The sequence below is a fragment of the Pieris brassicae genome, chromosome 10 (genome assembly GCF_905147105.1).
Source record: "Pieris brassicae chromosome 10, ilPieBrab1.1, whole genome shotgun sequence".
Taxonomy (NCBI): Eukaryota; Metazoa; Arthropoda; class Insecta; order Lepidoptera; family Pieridae; genus Pieris; species Pieris brassicae.
The window spans coordinates 14,368,825-14,382,950 of NC_059674.1; the positions used below are offsets into that span (position 1 = coordinate 14,368,825).

General features: G+C 32.5%; 2 protein-coding genes across 3 annotated transcripts; one reads left to right on the top strand and one right to left on the bottom strand.

Annotated features, from left to right (window-relative positions):
• The first annotated feature begins 113 nt into the window (after positions 1-113).
• On the top strand, positions 114-9,720 carry LOC123715145 (coiled-coil domain-containing protein 40). 2 transcript variants are annotated; one of them, XM_045670005.1, is made up of 19 exons: positions 114-343; positions 459-574; positions 1,618-1,756; positions 2,110-2,196; positions 2,701-2,833; positions 3,337-3,494; positions 3,838-3,951; positions 4,321-4,451; positions 4,916-5,058; positions 5,380-5,480; positions 5,657-5,839; positions 6,022-6,267; positions 6,400-6,568; positions 7,109-7,317; positions 7,446-7,565; positions 7,657-7,752; positions 8,047-8,250; positions 8,508-8,666; positions 9,225-9,720. In XM_045670005.1, the coding sequence occupies exons 1-19, from the start codon at positions 185-187 to the stop codon at positions 9,543-9,545; spliced, it is 2,988 nt and encodes a 995-aa protein (XP_045525961.1). In that variant the 5' UTR covers positions 114-184; the 3' UTR covers positions 9,546-9,720. The 2 variants fall into 2 exon arrangements, with proteins under 2 accessions (XP_045525961.1, XP_045525962.1); XM_045670006.1 differs by lacking the exon at positions 459-574 and having other exon boundaries at positions 287-343.
• A 757-nt stretch (positions 9,721-10,477) lies between these two features.
• LOC123715151 (zinc finger protein 431-like) lies at positions 10,478-14,095 on the bottom strand. Its single transcript, XM_045670015.1, has 7 exons — positions 13,875-14,095; positions 13,468-13,795; positions 12,846-13,109; positions 12,384-12,585; positions 12,038-12,127; positions 11,193-11,339; positions 10,478-10,790 (listed from the first exon to the last, which is right to left on the bottom strand). Exons 1-7 carry the CDS (start codon positions 13,998-14,000, stop codon positions 10,646-10,648), a joined length of 1,302 nt encoding a protein of 433 aa, XP_045525971.1. The 5' UTR covers positions 14,001-14,095; the 3' UTR covers positions 10,478-10,645.
• Between the last annotated feature and the right edge of the window lie 31 nt (positions 14,096-14,126).

Here is a 14,126-nt window from a genome sequence, read left to right on the forward strand (position 1 = left end):
AAACTAAACACAGATAAAAAAATAAAGAATAAATCGACAGTGCCAGGTGCCATGGTTACGTGTAGCCTCTGCAGTTGCCTAGCAACCAAACAATTGCAATCAATTTTTGATTTTGTACGAAGTCTACATACAATTCTTATTTAACTTTAGTAAACATATTGCTAACTTATATGTGCCTTTAGTAATGTCAGAAGATAAAGGCGCAACGTGCCCATGCACGGAGAGTCCCAAAGAGAGTCGGCCATCACTGCCTGAGTGTGTTTGTCCACGAGATGAGCATGACCTTGTCACGCATCATGAGAATTGCATCTACTATCGCAATGAGAAACTTATTTTTCCGCAGGTAAGTTGATAATAAAACACAAAAAGAGTAAAATACATTCAAAATTTCAGTTTTGTGGGATACTTTTAGTAGTAATTTTTTTTTAGTTTTTTTTTTTAAATTAGTAACTTTACAGGAACATGAAGCTTGCGAATGTTATGAGCCTCCACCCGAAGACGGAATATGCGCGTGCTGTCGTTGCCCACCTGACCAATGCCGCTGCGCAAAAGCTGGTAGAGAGGTCTTTGATGAGTGAGTTTGTATGCGTCTACATGATGTAAACCAAAGATCTATCCGATATGTCTGCATCGAGACAGTCGGAGTCCTTTGGATGGGACTTGCGTTTATTTATTTATTTAATGATAATAATAATTTTCATTACAAAATGGTTGTGACAAAATTGATTTAACTGTACCTAGTCCCCACACTAGCCAGACTGTGTGTTGTGACAAGAAGACAGTTCTTCCTTAGTACGTGATGCTAAAACACTAAAACAAGTTATATATTAAAATATTATTTAAGATCTTGCAAAACCTTAAGTATGCGTGAGAGTATGAGTATGTGTATGTATTACAGAATATTCAATTGTTTGGCAGCGCGGGTTGTTAAATATATCTTTAAACCTATTTAAATTAATATATAATAGTTGACTTTATTTATTTAATTTATGATTGCTCAATATTTGGAATAATTGGCAGAGAAAGAAAGAAAGGAATCGGCACAGTACCTTGAACTTCGCGGCTTCCTCTCGTGCCTGGATTCCTTCTTCTTTAAACTAATTAGTTTAACACTTCACAGATGTAGGAACAGCACTGTATATAATTGTTAATAACAAACAGCAAAATTTACAACTACCGGCTGCTTAATCCTTTTTTCTTAAATGTAGACGCATCATCGCGCGCGCCACCTACAGCCCGTTCCGCAACTAGTGCCTCCATAGCATGGGACATATTATAGATGTGATGAGATATGCGTCTAGGAAAATTAGGATGGATATTTTGAACAACCATTAATTAAATGCGAATCCGGCGCAGCCATTGTTTTTTTTTATACACTGATTTTGTAGCTTCATAGCCACACTGTATTTCCGAGTTTACGGAGTCTCTTCTTAATTCCCAATAATTTAAAATGTTATAATTTATTTTACGACAAATTTAAACAGTAATAATTATAATTATTATTAAACAATTAAAGGTACACAAGCAATAAACAATCATCATCGGAACTGTTGTCTATAGCCTCTATTGCGCGTTGTGGAAAAGTATTTAATGTGTTAATTTATCTGGTTTCTCTAGATGGCGTAGTAAACGCGATATTGGAGCGATGCCCGCCGTGCTAGAAGCTTCTCATCCCTTGATGCAACGCTTCCAACAAACTTTGAAGCAGTTCTTGGAAAAGGAGAATGCAATTGCGCAAGACGAAATTCTTAATTTGGTACAATTGTTTACACTAATACTGTAAATACATAATTTAGATCCTAGTTTTATGATAAAACAGATATTGAAATTTTAATACCTGTGCATGCGTTAATATTAGCTGGTGTCAGTCTCGATATATAAGCGCCAAGTGCGCTCATAACACTTGTTATATGTCAAACTAAATGCGAGTGATAAATCTAAATTAACACAAATCGTCGGAGCAGTGCCGTGAGATAGACTGGCTTAATTAAACAGGACTTTATGCACTGACCAAACAGTCCAAGTGCGAAAACTGAGTCCTCAATACATACACACAATACATTGCACATTTCTTTATATAAATTATAATAATTTATGTTAAAATTTCAGCGAGAAGAGTTGAGACTTAGCAAAGTGGCGTATGAAAAAGATTTGGAAGCTATTTACCGAAGTGATCACGATACTAATGCTCAGCGGGTATATTTTACTTTCTGAAATTTTACTACACACGTAATATTAAGTATATAAAACCTTTTACTAATATAATTAATCTATACCAACGATTAATAGTAGTCAAAGTACATGCTATATCTACCTATTGGTGCAAATAAATTGGTTGTGCATAAGAAAATGGCTTTAAATAATTAAGCATGTAGGGGCACGCCAGTGCGCTCGCACTCCAAGTCAAGTAAAAAAAGCGTCAAGGTCGTATTATCCTTTTCTCAAAGCAGTTTAGGCCATTTTCGACCATTTCTATAACTAACACCTATAATAACTAAAATATTTGTGGTATTTGTGTGGTAACTATAAGATGTTGTTATTCCATCTAGTTACATGATAACTTAAGACCGAAGGTTACTTATGTATGGATTGAATAAATTGATCGACTTGGTATTTACATGGATCTGACAAGTTTTTATGGTAGAAGAACTGCGTGGCGTTGTTTTTATTTTCAAGTTATGTTTTTGATGGCATAATTAGGTCCTAATAGAAGAGTATGAGAGTACTCTAGCCCAGAGTGCAGCAGACAGACAGGCAGCAGAGCAAAAAGCACGTGAGGCCAACGATCAATATCGGAAAGCCAAAGAAAAGCTTGACCAGCATATTGTGACAGGTTGGATTATTTATTAAACAATAATGATTATATTCTTATAATATACAGTTTAAAATTATAAGTCATTATGAAAAACAATAATATTAAAACAAAGGATCAATCTAGTTTTAAATAAAATTTACTATTTTATTTTTAATAAATATTTCTGGGGATTAAGATAAAGCTTTTACGCTCTAACATAATACTTACCTTTTTGTTGGGTGTAAATTATTATAACCTTCAAAAAATTCGTGTAGAAATGACGATCTGGGGTCCTTTTCTCGCTTTGAAGCCTCTAATCGAAATAAATACATGTACTAATTGTTATTAAAAAAGTTTCAAAATCTATAAAAACGTAAGTAGTTCAGGAATATGCACTGGATTTATATAATATATTATAAAATACGCATTAAAGTATATTTCGTAAAGGCTTCGACAAACTCCATATAAACTTACTACAACCCACATTAATCATAATAGTTTCCCAACCGATCTTCATACATTTATTATAAGATTTATTATAGAGAGGGAAGCCACAGAGGAATTAGAAGCACTGACAAGTCTATGCAAACAGTTGGAATCATGGCGCGAAGAGACGGAGTCAGATTTGACTGTCAGTCAACGAATGTCAGACAAAATGCGAGCTGAGAAACAGGCCCTCGCTGATGAAAAACGACAACTGGTATGAAATAGCAGCTTTTTTAGCTTTTTAGACTTGGATTATTGTAGGATGTTGATAGTGACTTTTATGGGTACTGGCATCAATCTTACCCTTAGATTTAAACTTACGGGAGTCATAGCTAGCGCTAAGATTGACCTTGTGGACTTGGTTCGTTATAGGGACTGTATCTTTGATCACTATCGTACGTCATCTTACAGATACATACAAAACTATGTTACAGAAATATATTTTTTTAAATATTTATTACATCGTACACGTTAAAAGAAAACAAATATCTTTTATTTACGGAAATTTCGCAAAAATGTATACAATAAGCTAATTTGTCGTTTTTATTCAATAACAGGACATGATAATATACGGGCTAAGCAATGAAGTGTGGAAGTTGGAGTCAAAACTGGAAATGTTTAAAAAACAAATGGAAATTAAAAATAACGAGATGGAGAATGTCAATGATAAGGTAATAAGCAACAAAATATTGTAAAATACTTCGCATTACTAAAATAAATACCTATTAAAACATTTGTTTTGAGAACTGAAAGATAAAAAATATTCATGTTGAAAATGAAAATAATATAATCAATACACTTACGCCTGGCCAAGTATTTATACAACTTTTTTCGCGTGGCAGTCTTACGTTCGATTCAATTTGTAATTGTAATTGGGATGTAATTGCAAAATAATGAATAAACCAATGCAGTTAGTATCTACTGCACTTTTCATAAAACAGCTACAACGGAGCCGTTTTCTTATACATTTTACCCTATTGCTCCGTCTCACTTTTAGAAATTGACTAATTAATAAGTTGACAAATTACAAATGTTCTAAGGTAACAGCATATGCAGCAGAACTCGAGGATCTAGAGTTGGATAAGAAACGTCTAGTCAGCTTGTGGAATTCTGTGCTCATGAACATTCAGCAGAGAGACCGAGTCTACGATTCCGTACGAGATGACTACAGGTTTTGATTTTGATTTTCACCGTCATTGTCAGTGGCTCTTTGTCGGTGGATCAGAGTCACCGTAAATTTGCTTCGGAATTTACAAACAAAAAAAAAACACTTTGGAATTGGGATACTTAACCACTTTGCGTAGTTCATTTTTTCAATACAGTCGGAAGTAATAATATAGAGAACTTAAACACAGGGTGCATAAAACTCATTTACTTCAGTGGATACCAATAATTTTGAATATATGGTTAATTTTTTTAAACATTTCTTGGGGTTAACCACTGCTTGTCCTGTCATCCGATTTCTAGGTACAGGTACAACTGGTATTTCAAGTAAAATAAACAAGTTTACATTTTGGGGATTTTTTTTATAAGATACTCCTAAGATATACATTGGTTTCCCGTAAGGGCAGAGTGTAAGAGATTCCTAAGGTCAACATTTGTTATACACAGCAACATATATTTTTTACGTTACAGAGTTCTTCAAGAAAATTATCGCACTTTGCTTAATAATTTAGAAATAACTAAAAAAGTTACAATGGAAGAAATGAATAAAGGGAAGGAGATCGCAATGAACAAGGACAAACTAGAATACGATATTACAAATGCAAACAAATTGTGTAGGTATACATTATACTTGTAAATATAAATATAAAAATATGGTTGTGATGAAGAGACATATAAGTACTACAGTTAAAATAGTGGAAACAATAGTTTTTTTATGTTATTGTTACATTTAGTAAATACAGTCCCACTTATCGAAAGATTTAATTTGATGGTCATAAAATGCATATTACCAAACATTTAAAACCATCAAGAAGTTTTTTAGTTCAGGATTTAATGCGTGAATAAGCTAATTTCATATTGGTATCGGTAAGACATATTTTCCATTGGAGTAAGACTTATAAAATAGTAAGAATTATTGAATAAAATTCTTTAAGATGAGACTGAAGAATCAAAGAGGGCGAACTTAGTAGCCCAAATTGCTGAACTGACGGAGTCTATAGACATGACACAACGAGATCAAGATCTTCTAACATCTGTAAGTATGAGTGCATCAACTAAACTACATGACTTGGATGCATAGACTTTACAGTTACCACTTAGCGCTACTGTTATATAAGCTGTTGTAGCCATTGTTAGGATTGGATTATTTTAAAAATGATTTAAAATATTTTTATCTCTATTAGTAAGAATAGTTGTTATGATGAATTTCAGGAAAATCAAACAATGAGAAACATACTGAAAAGTACCGAGAAGGAATACGACCATCGTGTTGAACAGAAATTAAAGTTGGAGAACGAGATCCTTACGAACTTACAGGAATGTCTCCTTAATGACAAAGCTGTAGAATCCATGGCTAATGGCATTAAGAAGATGAGGGAAATTTCTAGAAAACAGGTAACAGTAAAAAAATAAGAAGAAAATTACAATAATGCTTCTTCATCAAGATTAATTACTGTTAGGTTAAATAAACTAAATTATTTTTGATATTTTAAGTAATTAAAGCAAAAAATTATAAAAAAATTCTTTGATCCGAAATACTAAATTTAGATTTTCATAATATATAAAAATAATTGTAGGAGATAGCATTAATGGCGATGGAAAACCAACATGCGAAGATGATGCTCGACATAGAATTACACAGAAATAGACAGGCAAAGAACAAAATAGTGCTAGATGATACACTAGCTAAAGTTAGAGAAAGAGAAAAGGAGATAGAGGGACTGCAAGAGAAATACGATCAAAAAGCACTGATCATCTTAAGGAAGCAAAGAGAACTGGATATTATCATTAAGAAGTATAATGCTTTGAAAGAAGTTTTTGATGTAAGTGTAACATTGACCAGAAAACAACTTTGCTCGGGTTCTATTAAATATTTGTTCTAATTATTAATATTGTATAACCAATTTAGTAATTAAATTTGGAAAAATACTTATAATAGATATTTTTTAATTTAGTTAAAATCACCTCAAGAGCGCCGTATTGAAGAGTTGGAGCAACAGATAAAGTCTTTGCGCGAGCGCACAGAAAACATGCAGCATGAGTGGTTGCGTCTCCAGGGACACGTAGTGAAGCTTACTGCGCAGCATCACAAGATTATAGCCGAAGTTAATCTCATTAATAAGCGTTAGTAGTTCAATACAAATAGGATCGACGGAAATTTTTGTACACTATTGTTTATCGTTTCCCCTTAAACTTCCAAACTTAAATTAACTTAACTTTGACTACAATACGCATATATTTAACACAAACTCCTTTTGCCAAATAGGGGAATATTTACCATTAATAAATAATGAAAATATGACAAATGCAGATGTAATCTGTTGATGCTTGCCTGATTTCTCAGTAATGCGACGAAAACTATATCTCTTAATATATTAACGAATCCTGGTATAACGATAATAGTTGACGAAAGTGACTTTAGTGTCTTATGTTTTAAATTTGTAAGCCTAGATATGAGAATACAGCAGCATTTATTACTTGAGGTTTACTATATGGCTGCTATTTCGATATAACCGCATAGACCAAAGCATAAAACACTTTCTAATTAATGCCATATCTCGCAATGAAGGTATTTCACCAGAAAGCCAAATAAAAATAAATATTACGCACTAACTTATTATTTTATATTTATTATATTATTAGTTATTTTTTACATGTGTACAGAAATCCAAATTTGCGATCAAAAGACAATGCGCATTCAAGCGGAGTGTCTTCACGTTGACGAGGAAAAGGCGCGAGTTGAACGTTCATTACGCGAATTACGCGGCCGATTGGAATTATTGGAACGAACGCGTAAAGACTCCACTGAGCGTAACCAGAACGCGATCAAGGCTAACGTCGCTGTTACACATGAGTACGTTGCTAATCTTAAGGTAAAGTTCTACCTTCGCGTACTATTTAAGTACGTTATTTTTTGTATTTTATAGATTCGCGTTGTCGGGAAGACAATGTCTGACGAACACGCTTTTGAGAGCACTTAATAGATTTTAAATCTTTCTAGGATGCTGAAACAGAGATAATACAGTTAGAAGAAGATATAGAAGCGATGGAAAAAGATAAAATTAATCTAACACAGGATCTCGACCGGGTTCAACGTGAAGCTCTTATTTGGCAAAGAAAGGTTAGAACTTAAAATGTGTTCAGTTTGCGAATACAATAGCGTCAATCATTTTCAACAAAAACAACGAATAATAATTTTAACACGTTTTTAGGGTATTCTCGCAGTTGATCTCAAGAGAAATATTCAAAATGCTAAATCAGCTGCTGGCGAAATTGGACAAATGAGAGCTGAGATTCATAGAATGGAAGTAAGTTTTAAAACTAATAAACAAATTTATTGCTACTTTGTATTATCGGATCACAACTGTTCAATCAGGCAAAATGTTAAATTTATTAATTTAACATAAATAACAATATATAGTAAAAACAAAGACTAGAATTGTGACATTTGAGACAGAACCATACTTCTATTATTAGTGACGTTTCGAAGCGTCTCCCTAAATTGACAAGATGATTAACGATCGTTTCACCAATCCCAATAAAATTCGCAGATTCTGCTTTTACATTTCACATTATCATTCCTATGATATATTTCCGTTAAGGTTCGTCGTGAGCAACTTCGTAAAACCGGAGAGAAATTAGCGGAAGACTTAGCTCTTTACGTGACTCGAAGAGAGACAGTTATTGAGAAGAGTCGAGCTGCTGCCGCAGTCGAGAAGGCACATGGAAGTTCCTCGCAGACCTCACAATCTACCTATCACCATAAGTTGAGGCTCGTTAAGGCTGATGTTGCTAGAGTTACTAAGGTATTCTAACCAATTCTTAACCGGCTCAGACTTGTTAGTGCTCAAGACAAGTTTATTGAGCTATACTTCAAGTCTTGCATTGTTATTGTCTTCAACAAATTGTTGAAACAAGATTTAATTTATGTACTAAGTATTTTGTTTTAATTATAAATAAGCAAAATCAACTAATCTAAAGTATTTCAATAGATTATTTTAGACGTCAACCAGTTACTTTGCACGTCATGTGTAATAACTGAAGTTTATTTTCTACTCAATAGGATTTAACAGAAACTAAGCAACGTTTCGAGACCCTGGAGACTGAGCAAGTACGCCTTGAAAGAGAGGTGGCTGATACAAGCGCACTTAACGCACAGTTAGAAGAGCGGGTTGCTACCCTTATGCGACATACGCAGGAGGCCGAGAAACAGAAGCAATGGGTAACTTAAAAATTATTTATTTTATTCTCATAAAAAATTGGCTTTCGCTATGTCCAAAATTACCGCCAGCGCCTGCCCCTTGGACTCACTTGCCATAAAAAAAAATATTTTCGCTGCTTTGAAAGACTGTCTTATGAGGAAGCTTTTGACAGAAAATCTGTCAAATTTGCGAGTGCGTTCCCGAGAGCCACACTTAAGTCTCTGAAGTCATTTACATAAGGAATAAGTAATGTCTAAGTCTTGTACCTCCACGACAAAATCGGTACGTGGGTCTTAGTACCGTTTAATTTCCATCATTATGTGGACATTGATATTTACATCATACACATTCTACATAATTTTATCTTGCGATTTATGATACAAATAACTAAAAACAGTACTGGTAACACTGCGATCGTAGTAATAGTCAGACAAACAAAAAAACACATCTTACTGTTACTAACTGTACCTTTTACGCCTCAGCTCATTTGTTTTATTTTTTCACTTATTTAAGACTACGTTATTTGATATTGAATAGCATTTAGTTTTACCTTTATTAATTTGGTTTCAACCTTATAGCTTCTTGAACGAGTAGTTCGCAGCCAGCGCCTCGGTTCCGAATTAGGCACCGCCATCAAACGTCAAACGGTGCACGTACGCAAACCTAAAGCCATCGTCGTTACCGAGTATAACCAGGCCAAAACCCTCAACGACAAAATGAAATATATAGTTGAGAAACTTCTAAACGAATACCCTTATTTGAGCGACAGACTAGAAGTGATCGCTAATACGTTGGACATACATACACCCACTGATACGCCAACTTTGGTAGAAGAATGTGTATGTATTCGCGAAGAAGTTGAAGGGCCCCAGGAAGTACCAGAGAGGCTAGAAGATTAGTTTGTTAGTTTTGCCAAAGAGCGTCTAAGCTTTTATCAAGCTGGAGCTCTACTATGTTTGACAGAATTTTATTTATTTTATTATAGTATTCCTACAGCTACTCATTAAACAATATTTAAACAATTACATTATACACAAAAGCCAAAAACGGAATACACATTTAAACGTAAACATAAAGCACAGTTTTACCTATTAATACAAAAAAATATAACAAAGTACAAATTCATACTAAATTCTAAATTATAAGTTCTAAGATTCATTGATCATTATAATAAATTTTTAATATAAAGGAAGAATACCAAAACCATTATTAATAAAAGATACCAGAGCTTTTTAAATATTTTTAGTCACAATAAATATATCTATGTACTGATAATTTGTGTTATGATTTGAATTGAACGTTAATCTATTCTAATATTAATTTCTGCATCTACAGAACCGATTTGAAAAAAAATAATTTTTACGTCGTATTGCAGTTTTCACCAATATTTATGTCTTTGAGGAAGGTTTGGGTGTATCATTTTTCAAAGTGTACGGGTCAATTTCCTGTGCGAGGCCCGGGGCTGATCGCTAGTGTAAAATAAGTCAATATATATGGCAAATACTTAAGAAAATTCATACAAAGTTTTGATCTATACGTTTTGTTTATAGATTTTCTCTCTTATTCTTATGTATTAGTATTTATATACTATACAATAATTATATTATAACTAAAGTACTATTTGATCTCTTTCTGTCGTGTTTATTCTGTGATAAAAACAGAGTTTGAGTTACTAAGAGAGAGTACTTAAGTTAAAACAGTGCAATTAAACTATGAATAAGGAGGTAAAACTTTGTTGAACTTTGTCATGGTAGCGCCATGGGACTGGTGTCAACTAAATTTTTAATTTTTCGTTCGCTTTGAAGTATTATATATAATAAATATACAAATATAGCATTAAAATAATTTATTTATTTGATTTAACAATTATCACACAATCATATTCCCATATAACACTTATCTAGAATAATTAAGTTAAACTTAATGCTAAAATCTTTTAACTGTTTGAGAGTTGGTTAACTAAGTATTATTTATAAGTAACAGTATTTAAAAATTCCTGTTATTCCATGCTATGCGTGTGTGGCCTCTCGTGGGCAGTTTTCTGATGTCGGTTCCGGTGATCGGACCGAAGGAAACACACCCCACAGTAGCTGCAAGGGTACTTCTTTTCTTTAGTATGGACTATCATGTGTCTGTCTAAATACCTGTAAATACAAGATATATTATGCATTAATCAGTTATTCGATTAACAACTGAGTTTAATATTTAAACCAGTTATAAGCTGAAAGAAAACAATTTTTTAACCGGATTAAAGCTATTTGTATTATTATAAACTTAGCTTGAATCCGGTTAAAAAATTGTTTACTTTCAATGTGTAAAAGCTATGTTAACCAAAGACAATACAATTATAAGCTTTACCCTAAACTTTAAAAGTACTTGATACTACATTGTAACACTATTTAATGACCTTTATTCTTTTTTTTAAAGCCAACGCACTGAGAACGTGAGTTTTGGCAGTGTCCATGTACGGTATCTATAGGTGGAAACCATGAATAGGAAACTGATGTTAAAAACGTCATATATACAAAGATAATAAAAAGTCGTACCTTTGTAAAGTGAAGGACATTTCACAGAGTTTACAAGCAAATTCCTTACTCGCGTTGTGTAACATACGATGATTTTTCAATGAAGTACTTGTGGCGTAGCGTTTTCCGCATTCGGTACACTCATAAGGCTTCTCCTTTGTATGGCTCCTAAAGATAAATGTTTGTGGATAAACTCATTGTTATTATAGATACTTACTACGGCAAACTTCTTGAGCATTAAACAAGGGAGTGGGGGAAAGTTTGTGCATCGTACACAGTGTACATAGGAGACAAAGGAACATGGACGCAGCGCGGGACCCAAACGTCAACTGATTTACTAATCATGCGATCGACACGTCACTCTAAGTGATACCTAAAAATCGCTTCTGCGCAGGCAAGGACATTTGTTCAAGATGTTTGCCGGTATCTGTATAATTAGTCTATTGAAATATTTCCATACTAATATCAGCTATTACGTTAAAGAAAATACCAACTACGCGACAATAGATGGCGTTTAAACTATTTCAATGTAAACTACATTGAAATATTTGTTAAATATTGGTTACCAACGGTTGATGTAAATTTGTAACCTGTGCCTAATAATAAACATACTACATACTTTCTATTTAATTTTTATTTAGCTTTCAAAACTAGAAGCATTTTTGGTAATAAAATTTAAAATTAAATGAATATTTTATAAAGATTCAAAATTATACTTCACAAAGCAAAAGATTTTTATTTTCTTATTGATGAAAATATTCGCGTTTTCTATAGTTATTTTGTAAATGGTAGTGTCAATGGCTGCAGATGTTGCAAATAAATTGAAAAAAAACAACAACATATATATGGATATACAACATACATACCTTATATGGATTAATAGGTGGTCTTTTTTAAAGTAACTCTTAGAGCAGATTTGACATAGATGGGATCTCTCTTTATCGTGCACTTGACGTCTGTAATAATTATAAAAGCATAAGCTGATTATCTACTGAATTACAAAAACTATTTGTTATTGTTAAACAAGCAAAATGCTCACATATAATAACTAAGTTTTGGGCCCCAGTATTTAATTATTATAAGATTTATTTCAGGTGCTGTCAGAAATCCCAAATAATCATGAGATCACCATATAAGAGATAATTAACTGGAGTTTAATAATATAGGCCTATATTGTATGGTGTACTCTGGTGGAAATGACTTTAAACATACTTGTGAAACATCATAACTTGCTTAGTTCTAAAGGTCTTGACACACACATCACAAGGGTACGGCCTTTCTTTTGTATGGGCAGCAGCCATATGCTCTTGAACTCTAGATGGTGATATGAACTTTTGATTGCAAATTTTACACTCATATTTCATCTTGCTAATATCATGAACTAGCATATTATGTACTTTGAGACTATTTATATCTGAAAAATAAAATTTATTATCATTGTTTTTTTCACTTCTCCATACCATACAACTTAATTAATAGTTAGTGGGTGCAGGTACCCAAGATTTTTTTCATATTATAAGATAGACAACATATGTGATGTAAATAATGTATGATATAATTAAAATATCATAAAATTTCAGATCATCCATGAATGAATGGAAATTCATTTAAGTTTACAACAAAATGTCTATTTAAAATTGATGTGAAAAATACAAGTACTACCTACGTACATACCTTTGTTACAAATGTCACAATGTTCTTTATATCCAAGATGTTTATATTTAACATGTCTATAACGAGCACTGGGTCTTGGGAATGATGCATCACAATATTTGCATTTGAATCTCTTTGGTGCTCCATTAGGCAAGTGTAAAAGCATGTGTTCCTTAATATTGCGAACTTTTTTACCACATTCAACACATTGAAAACTTTGCTCTTTTTGATTATTTATTGTCCTCTTTTTCTTACATGTACGTTTTTTAACTGTATTAGTTGACACTGTAAATAAATGTAAATTTGAAATACCTAGGTGAATCCTAGAATGCATAATATATTGCATTTGTTTTGGAGTATATTATAATATATGAACTTTACATGCCACACAAGTAGATGTGACTGTGAATCAGAAATCCATAGCCAAAGTTGAAAATATAAAGCATATGCCTTCTTGGAAACATAAGTTACTCATTTAAATTAAATATGGCTTTATAACCATTTTTTTTTAATATTGTTTAAGTTCTCTATACTTGAGCTTGCTCCTTTTGCTTTAGAATTTTTTTTAAGTATAAGACTTATACAGATTTTGAATGGCAAGATAGTTTTTATAAATGTTTATATTAAAATAACAAAATTTTACCATTCTCTTTTGCATCTTCAGTCACATATTCATATTTAACATTCTTTAGAACACTTAGAAATTCTTCATCTGATTGGAATCCATCAGAGTTAACTTCTTCTTTTACATCATTAATTTTAAAATCATCTTCAATATAAGTTTCTACTTCACATTTATTTTTAGTTTGAAACGTGTTAGTGCTATGATCATCTACATACACTTCATTGTTTACCAATGATTTCAAATATTCTTCACTTAATAAAGCTTGTTTTTTGAACTTGAAAATTTCGATAATTTTTATAAAACACTTGCCACACAACTTTGTACTAATATTGGAGCCGGTAGTCACCTACAACAATCACTTAGTTAATAAGCAAAAATTGATAAACCATTTAGTCTTATATATATCTAAAATTCCTCTACTTTACCGTAATATCTAAACAAAATAACATTATTTCAAAATATGTTTTGTCCTCGTGTATACTTTTAGGTAATTCAGTCATATCATTATCAACATTATTACTGAGGCATGTTCTGCAAGGTATTACGTTCATGACTCGTAAAATTTTAGAAACAAGAAACTAAATTAGAACAGGGTTTTGATGTTTTTAGATGTTCCCAAGAGAAATATTATGAATTAAAATTTGAAACACAGACTAGCAGACTAGGAAGAGTGAAGC

What these genes read in the sequence shown, in the direction of transcription:
- LOC123715145 (XM_045670005.1), top strand. Translation starts at nt 185, where the DNA reads ATGTCAGAAGATAAAGGCGCAACGTGCCCATGCACGGAGAGTCCCAAA. An exon ending in AGAAACTTATTTTTCCGCAG is followed by an intron (nt 344 to 458) that starts GTAAGTTGATAA and finishes GTAACTTTACAG; the next exon opens with GAACATGAAGCTTGCGAATG. An exon ending in ATCAAGATCTTCTAACATCT is followed by an intron (nt 5,481 to 5,656) that starts GTAAGTATGAGT and finishes GATGAATTTCAG; the next exon opens with GAAAATCAAACAATGAGAAA.
- LOC123715151 (XM_045670015.1), bottom strand. Translation starts at nt 14,000, where the DNA reads ATGAACGTAATACCTTGCAGAACATGCCTCAGTAATAATGTTGATAAT. An exon ending in TTGTGACATTTGTAACAAAG is followed by an intron (nt 12,586 to 12,845) that starts GTATGTACGTAG and finishes TTTATTTTTCAG; the next exon opens with ATATAAATAGTCTCAAAGTA. An exon ending in CAAGTTATGATGTTTCACAA is followed by an intron (nt 12,128 to 12,383) that starts GTATGTTTAAAG and finishes TAATTATTACAG; the next exon opens with ACGTCAAGTGCACGATAAAG.